The sequence below is a fragment of the Neoarius graeffei genome, chromosome 3 (genome assembly GCF_027579695.1).
Source record: "Neoarius graeffei isolate fNeoGra1 chromosome 3, fNeoGra1.pri, whole genome shotgun sequence".
Taxonomy (NCBI): domain Eukaryota; kingdom Metazoa; phylum Chordata; class Actinopteri; order Siluriformes; family Ariidae; genus Neoarius; species Neoarius graeffei.
This window is the reverse complement of record NC_083571.1, coordinates 53215458-53223983: the sequence shown is the minus strand read 5'-3', so window position 1 is coordinate 53223983 and position 8526 is coordinate 53215458. Positions and strand designations below refer to the sequence as shown.

Genomic DNA, 8526 nt, shown 5'->3' with positions numbered 1-8526 from the left:
TGATCAGTCCTGCACACTGGCATGGAGGAATTTTAGCCTATTCCTCCATAGAGAACAGCTTCAGCTCTGGGATGTTGGTGGGTTTCCTCACATGAGCTGCTCGCTTCAGGTCCTCCCACAACATTTCGATTGGATTAAGGTCAGGGCTTTGACTTGGCCATTCCAAAACATTAACTTTATTCTTCTTTAACCATTCTTTGGTAGAATGACTTGTGTGCTTAGGGTCGTTGTCTTGCTGCATGACCCACCTTCTCTTGAGATTCAGTTCATGGACAGATGTCCTGATATTTTCCTTTAGAATTTAACATTAACATTAACATTTAACATTAGCCAATGTGAGAGAGGCCTTCAGTTGCTTAGAAGTTACCCTGGGGTCCTTTGTCACCTCGCCGACTATTACACGCCTTGTTCTTGGAGTGATCTTTGTTGGTCGACCACTCCTGGGGAGGGTAACAATGGTCTTGAATTTCCTCCATTTGTACACAATCTGTCTGACTGTGGATTGGTGGAGTCCAAACTCTTTAGAGATGGTTTTGTAACCTTTTCCAGCCTGATGAGCATCAACAATACTTTTTCTGAGGTCCTCAGAAATCTCCTTTCTCTGTGTCCTGATACACTTCCACAAACATGCTGTGAAGATCAGACTTTGATAGATCCCTGTTCTTTAAATAAAACAGGGTGCCCACTCACACCTGATTGTCATCCCATTGATTGAAAACACCTGACTCTAATTTCACCTTCAAATTAACTGCTAATCCTAGAGGTTCAAATACTTTTGCCACTCACATATATGTAATATTGGATAATTTTCCACAATAAATAAATGACCAAGTATAATACTTTTGTCTCATTTGTTTAACTGGGTTCTCTTTATCTACTTTTAGGACTTGTGTGAAAATCTGATGATGTTTTAGGTCATATTCATGCAGAAATATAGAAAATTCTAAAGGGTTAACAAACTTTCAAGCACCACTGTAGATATGACATAATGTTTGTTTGGACAGGGAAGATATGTGTGTGTGTGTGTGTGTGAGAGAGAGAGAGAGAGAGAGAGAGAGAGAGAGGTGATGCAGGGAAAGACTGTGGGACAGTTATGATTTGCCCACGCTTTGAATGGTTCCTAGGTTCCTAGTCTCTGCAGTAAACTGTGGACATTCACTGGTAAGCATTTCTTATTCCTCTTATTTTTGAACACTGTCTCCTCCTCTTATTGGTCATTGGATGTAAAAAGGATGGCTACAAATATAGGAAGAGTATGTATTGAAACTGTTATGGCAAGTGTTTTTAGAGGGAAAATTCATGCATTTAGGCTATTTAGGCTAAGTGCTATAGTATGCTTTGTATATGTAAAAGAAAGCAAAAGAAATATAGCAAAAGTGCTATAATCTACTAATATCTGTATGTAATACACAGACTGTACAATCCCTTTGTAAATCATTATTTATGTTCTTTATGTGTGTGTAGTTGGGTGAATTTTTACATGTTTTCCTATGTTTTTGAAGGTCCACTGTGTAATTCTGCATGTACAACATTTTTGCATTTTGGTGCTTTTGAAAGGATTTTGAAGTTTGTCTGTGTTAAGGAATGTTATGGAGTGTAGTAGTCAGATGGTTTCTCAGTAGGTGCCCGCTGGTCCGCATGTTTGTGCGCATATGTTCTTGATTTTCTATGCCAAAGCATGAGATCATCAACTTGCACCCTCTGTAGTGTTTTCTTTCCTTTGAGGTGTGTGCCAAACTGTTCTATGTTTGTTTAGGGTTTTTTTTTCTTCAAAATAACCCATGCCACATGATTTTAAGAACTTGATAAATTTAACTAGTTTCAAGTGAGTTCCAGTCAAGTTAATTAAATCAGACAATGAATGCAAACATACTGTATGTTTGTCTTTTTCTCTCTCGTCTCGTTTCAGAACAAACTCTATTCCAAGCTTGACAGGTCCAGCATATCTCCTGTTTCAACCCTGATCAGTCTGCTTTTGTGAACACATTGCTGTTTGTCTGATATGCCTGATAGAATATCTCTAAAATAGAAATGAAAGAAAAATGGCAGGGAGTTGTACAGTGAATGGTATATGGATAAAATTGAAAAATTAGCTCCATAGAACTGGATTTATCCAATGATTTGAGGCTCAAGCATATGCTATAAACTGTCAATTCACATCTCTGATAAGCACAATATGTTTACAAATTTGTGTCTATTACTCCATTTCACATAATTATCTACAATCACCATCAAAGAAAGCAAAATAGTCAAATCTATCATTTCAGCATAAGGAGATGAATGGTACAGGATTAGGACACCTCTTTCTCTCTCTCTGTGGGACCTTTCTACTGTGTCCTCTGGTGGTGAAAACTCAGAATGACACAGAGCCCATTGTACTCGAGGGGAAGTGTTTGGTGGTGTGTGACTCCACTCCAGCTGCAGAACCAGGAGGTAACGCACTGGGAATGTCAGTTCGCTCTGGTACAGGGCGCATTGCCTTTTCTGCCATCCGCAACACTAATCTTGAACCATCTGAGATGAGCAACCGGACAATGACTATTTACTTTGATCAGGTCAGTACTTTTAATTCAATTCAATGATATTTATATAGCACTTTCAACAATGGAGATTGTATGTAAATGTTTATGTAAGACAAACAGGAAAAAAAGAATTTCCATCAGATTAACAAAAGTTTCAGCAACATTGATTTTCTTCATACTCGCATGATGAATGCCAATCACATGTAGATTGCCAGGTGCATGCATGGCACAGCTGACAAAACTCAATAAAGGGCAAAGCTCACACAGCTAAAAGTTTGAATGGTAAAAAACACTTTGTCAGAGATAGAAGTAAAAGTAATTTATTCCCATGTCTACAGAAATATATTTTTTAAATTATTTAACAGCCTAACAGTGTCTGAAAAGTTTAAAATCTGGTGCCAAATTAGGGAAATTGTGTTTTTTTCCAAAATTATGACATTTTCAAGAATACTAAATTTCTTTTGTAATTGCTCGTACAAACAATTTACGAATAAATCCATTCATATCCAGCTTGATAAATGAGGCACAATGCCATAAAGCAGTTTTACCGAAAACTGAATGTACACTATATCACCAAATGTATGTGGACACCTGACCCTGAACTCAACCGAAATGAACACATTTGGGATGAATTGGAAGACCCACTTCATGCCAGGTCTTCTTGTCCAACACTGGGGAAGGGGGATTTGGTGGGGTAAAGTGGGGTGGGGTACTAAATCTCATCTCATCTCATTATCTCTAGCCGCTTTATCCTGTTCTACAGGATCGCAGGCAAGCTGGAGCCTATTCCAGCTGACTACGGGCGAAAGGCGGGGTACACCCTGGACAAGTCGCCAGGTCATCACAGGGCTGATGCATAGACACAGACAACCATTCACACTCACATTCACACCTACGGTCAATTTAGAGTCACCAGTTAACCTAACCTGCATGTCTTTGGACTGTGGGGGAAACCGGAGCACCCGGAGGAAACCCACGCGGACAACATGCAAACTCTGCACAGAAAGGCCCTCGCCGGCCACAGGGCTTGAACCCGGACCTTCTTGCTGTGAGGCGACATTGCTAACCACTACACCACCGTCCCGCCGGTACTAAATCTATAATGAGATAATAATGAGGTGTCTCACAAGCACATATGGCTTTTGGCAATCTGGTGTAGATTTAGATCCCCTAACTGTTGCCACAAACTTGGAAAAATACAATTATCTCGAATGTCTTTTTCTCTTTGGCTGTAGCATTACAATTTCCCTTCACTGGAAGAGGCCTAGTCAAATATGTTTCAGCATGACAATGATACAATGCCCAGCATAGGTCCATATAGCCTTGGTTACTCTGAACTCAGTCGAAATGAACACATTTGTGATGAATTGAAAGACCAATTTCACGCCAGGCCTTCTTGTCCAACATCGGGGGGGGTGGTTGGTGGGAAGTATTAAATCTATAATAAGATTATAATGAGGTGTTCAACAAGCACATATGGCTTTTGGCAATATGGTGAAGATTTAGAGCCCAAATGAGCAGAGGCAACAGTGGCAAGGAAAAACTCCCTGAGATAACATGAGAAAGAAACAACATCAGACTGAATTTATTTAGAATAACATGGACAGATGGATGGGTGGATGGATGGACACACTGGATAGGACAATAGAGTAAACGCCTGAACTTAGTTGAACAAATTTGAGGGAAAGGAACAAAATAATTGCAGAGAGATTGAAAGGGTGAATGAAGGAAAAACAGGTTTGTTTGTTGGTTATCTAAATATTATTACTGTATATTTCCTGTTTTAAATGTAAGGTCTTGGTAAACATTGGCAGCCATTTTGACCCTGCACGGAGCATCTTCCTGGCACCTAGAAAAGGGGTGTACAGCTTCAGTTTCCATGTGGTCAAAGTTTACAATAGACAGACGATACAGGTAAACCAGAACACCATGTGCATTGAATATATCACCCTAAAATATAACAAGTTTAAAAAATGTATTATTAGTTCTGAGATACATCTAATAACATTCAAAAGGCTTAAAAACTGTATCAAACTCTAAAAAAATTTGAAGGTTGTTTTGTTATTGTTTCCTCTTGGGGACCTCTTCAAGGTCCTATGAGAACCCTCCAGCAGAGTGTTTTCCTGTGAAAGAGGATTCTAAGTATAACCCTGTTAGTAAGCTATACACTCACCGGCCACTTTATTAGGTACACCATGCTAGTAACGGGTTGGACCCCCTTTTGCCTTCAGAACTGCCTCAATTCTTCGTGGCATAGATTCAACAAGGTGCTGGAAGCATTCCTCAGAGAGTTTGGTCCATATTGACATGATGGCATCACACAGTTGGCGCAGATTTGTTGGCTGCACATCCATGATGCGAATCTCCCGTTCCACCACATCCCAAAGATGCTCTATTGGATTGAGATCTGGTGACTGTGGAGGCCATTTGAGTACAGTGAACTCATTGTCATGTTCAAGAAACCAGTCTGAGATGATTCCAGCTTTATGACATGGCGCATTATCCTGCTGAAAGTAGCCATCAGAAGTTGGGTACATTGTGGTCATAAAGGGATGGACATGGTCAGCAACAATACTCAGGTAGGCTGTGGCATTGCAACGATGCTCAATTGGTACCAAGGGGCCCAAAGAGTGCCAAGAAAATATTCCCCACACCATTACACCACCACCACCAGCCTGAACCGTTGATACAAGGCAGGATGGATCCATGCTTTCATGTTGTTGACGCCAAATTCTGACCCTACCATTCGAATGTCGCAGCAGAAATCGAGACTCATCAGACCAGGCAACGTTTTTCCAATCTTCTATTGTCCAATTTCGATGAGCTTGTGCAAATTGTAGCCTCAGTTTCCTGTTCTTAGCTGAAAGGAGTGGCACCCGGCGTGGTCTTCTGCTGCTGTAGCCCATCTGCCTCAAAGTTTGACGTACTGTGCGTTCAGAGATGCTCTTCTGCCTACCTTGGTTGTAACGGGTGGTTATTTGAGTCACTGTTGCCTTTCTATCAGCTCGAACCAGTCTGGCCATTCTCCTCTGACCTCTGGCATCAACAAGGCATTTCCGCCCACAGAACTGCCGCTCACTGGATATTTTTTCTTTTTCGGACCATCCTCTGTAAACCCTAGAGATGGTTGTGCGTGAAAATCCCAGTAGATCAGCAGTTTCTGAAATACTCAGACCAGCCCTTCTGGCACCAACAACCATGCCACGTTCAAAGTCACTCAAATCACCTTTCTTCCCCATACTGATGCTCGGTTTGAACTGCAGGAGATTGTCTTGACCATGTCTACATGCCTAAATGCACTGAGTTGCCGCCATGTGATTGGCTGATTAGAAATTAAGTGTTAACGAGCAGTTGGACAGGTGTACCTAATAAAGTGGCCGGTGAGTGTAAGTTATTAACTGTCCAGGGAATCCTTTATTCCTTGGAGGCTCAAATTTTATCTTTAATTTCCACTTTACACCATAGTTTCTATAGCAACTCTCCACAAACAATTATAACTATTATCCCAACATCATGTATTTTAGATTCAATTCCTCTTCTTTTTCATCCTAGTTGAGAAACTTACCATATCACCATTATTCAGAGTTGACACTACTTGCACATTCACCTGGAAAGTGAATACAGCCTATTCACATTTCCCATGACCCATCTCTCCCCTCAGGTAAGCTTGGTGTTGAATGGTTGGCCAGTGATCTCAGCCTTTGCAGGGGATCAGGATGTGACACGTGAGGCAGCAACCAATGCAGGACTGGTTACCATGGAAAGAGGAGACAAGGCCTACCTCAAACTTGAGCGAGGAAACCTGATGGGTGGCTGGAAGTATTCGACTTTTTCTGGGTTTCTTGTTTTCCCTTTATAGAAGGCATTTTTCAGAACTGTTCATGTACCACAATTTCATTCTCTTGTCCGTTTTGTGCTGGTGATTTCAACAGCTATTTGTTATCAGCATATTCCTATGATTTGCATGTCTATGTCAATGACATCTGAAACAGTTCAGATGAAGACGGTGGAACAAATGAGCGACATCCTGATGTGGGCATTTTATTGAGATCAAAGTGCAAGTGGTTACAGATGGAAACATGGCCGCATCCTCATTTCTATTTATTATCACCAGAGCCATCTGTTAATCTGGCAAAACAGATCAGCAGAGAGCCAAATAAAAGGCTGAGTGCTTTGCCAGGAGACTTGGCTCGGCTGTGATCATACATTAAAAGCATGGTGTTTGCACTGGCTGTTTTGTTTTTAACAAATTAGGGGTAGTATCACAGTTCATAGAAGCTAAATGGAATGTTTAGATATGTATATACGTAGAGTATTGGATGTCATCATAGACAGTCCTGTTCTATAATAAAAAAATACTCTATAGAACATTTGCATGGTGTCATTCATTTGTAATCTTCAGTATACTTACAGCTGTTCCTTTCTGCATAATCAGGAAGAGCCCCCCCCCCCCCATTAAAAGTGCTGGGATATTGAGCATCGTGCAGGGACGATGCTGATCATGCAGTTCACCATCCATGAAATTCCGGTAACAGATGGAGGAGTTGGCGGATAGTTACTTGGTGTTGCCAGAATCCTGGTGATTACACCATGCATGCTGTCATTGTTTATTAGTATCAGAGTTCCATGGCTCTATAGGGGATTTGTACGAAAGAGGACACTCTTCAGACACTTTGAAAATACTTATACCACAGCAATGTTGAATTCTTGAATCAAATGGCATGCATTAACTTTCTATAACAGCAGCTCTGACAGTGGTTCTGGCTTAAACAGAAATGATAGGTTTACAGTGGTGCTTGAAAGTGTGTGAACCCTTTAGAATTTTCTATATTTCTGCATAAATATGACCTAAAACATCATCAGATTTTCACACAAGTCCTAAAAGTAGAGAAAGAGAACCCAGTTAAACAAACGAGACAAAAATATTATACTTGGTCATTTATTTATTGAGGAAAATGATCCAACATTACATATCTGTGAGTGGCAAAAGTATGTGAACTTCTAGGATTAGCAGTTAATTTGAAGGTCAAATTAGAGTCAAGTGATTTCAATCAATGGGATGACAATCAGGTGTGAGTGCGCACCCTGTTCTATTTAAAGAACAGGGATCTATGAAAGTCTGAGCTTCACAACACGTTTGTGGAAGTGTATCATGGCATGAACAAAGGAGATTTCTGAGGACCTCAGAAAAAGTATTGTTGATGCTCATCAGGCTGGAAAAGGTTACAAAACCATCTCTAAAGAGTTTGGACTCCACCAATCCACAATCAGACAGACTGTGTACAAATAGAGGAAATTCAAGACCATTGTTACCCTCCCCAGGAGTGGTCGACCAACAAAGATCACTCCAAGAGCAAGGCGTGTAATAGTTGGTGAGGTGACAAAGGACCCCAGGGTAACTTCTAAGCAACTGAAGGCCTCTCTCACATTGGCTAATGTTAATGTTCATGAGTCCACCATCAGGAGAACACTGAACAACAATGGTGTTCATGGCAGGGTTGCAAGGAAAAAGCCACTGCTCTCCAAAAAGAACATTGCTGCTCATCTGCAGTTTGCTAAAGATCATCTGGACAAGCCAGAAGGCTATTGGAAAAATGTTTTGTGGATGGATGAGACCAAAATAGAACTTTTTGGTTTAAATGAGAAGCGTTATGTTTGGAGAAAGGAAAACACTGCATTCCAGCATAAGAACCTTATCCCATCTGTGAAACGTGGTGGTGGTGGTAGTATCATGGTTTAGACCTGTTTTGCTGCATCTGGGCCAGGACAGCTTGCCATCATTGATGGAACAATGAATTCTGAATTCTAAAGGAAAATGTCAGGACATCTGTCCATGAACTGAATCTCAAGAGATGGTGGGTCATGCAGCAAGACAATGACCCTAAGCACCAAGTCGTTCTACCAAAGAATGGTTAAAGAAGAATAAAGTTAATGTTTTGGAATGGTTAAGTCAAAGCCCTGACCTTAATCCAATTGAAATGTTGTGGAAGGACGTGAAGTGAGC

At 40.8% G+C, this 8526-nt stretch overlaps 1 protein-coding gene across 1 annotated transcript; it reads left to right on the top strand.

Annotated features, from left to right (window-relative positions):
• Positions 1 to 2276: 2276 nt before the first annotated feature.
• si:dkeyp-74b6.2 (cerebellin-1) lies at positions 2277 to 6381 on the top strand. The gene is made up of 3 exons (XM_060915938.1): positions 2277 to 2555; positions 4317 to 4436; positions 6184 to 6381. Exons 1-3 carry the CDS (start codon positions 2277 to 2279, stop codon positions 6379 to 6381), a joined length of 597 nt encoding a protein of 198 aa, XP_060771921.1.
• The last annotated feature ends 2145 nt before the right edge of the window (positions 6382 to 8526 follow it).

What these genes read in the sequence shown, in the direction of transcription:
- si:dkeyp-74b6.2 (XM_060915938.1), top strand. Translation starts at nt 2,277, where the DNA reads ATGAATGGTACAGGATTAGGACACCTCTTTCTCTCTCTCTGTGGGACC. An exon ending in TGACTATTTACTTTGATCAG is followed by an intron (nt 2,556 to 4,316) that starts GTCAGTACTTTT and finishes TTTAAATGTAAG; the next exon opens with GTCTTGGTAAACATTGGCAG. An exon ending in ACAATAGACAGACGATACAG is followed by an intron (nt 4,437 to 6,183) that starts GTAAACCAGAAC and finishes CTCTCCCCTCAG; the next exon opens with GTAAGCTTGGTGTTGAATGG.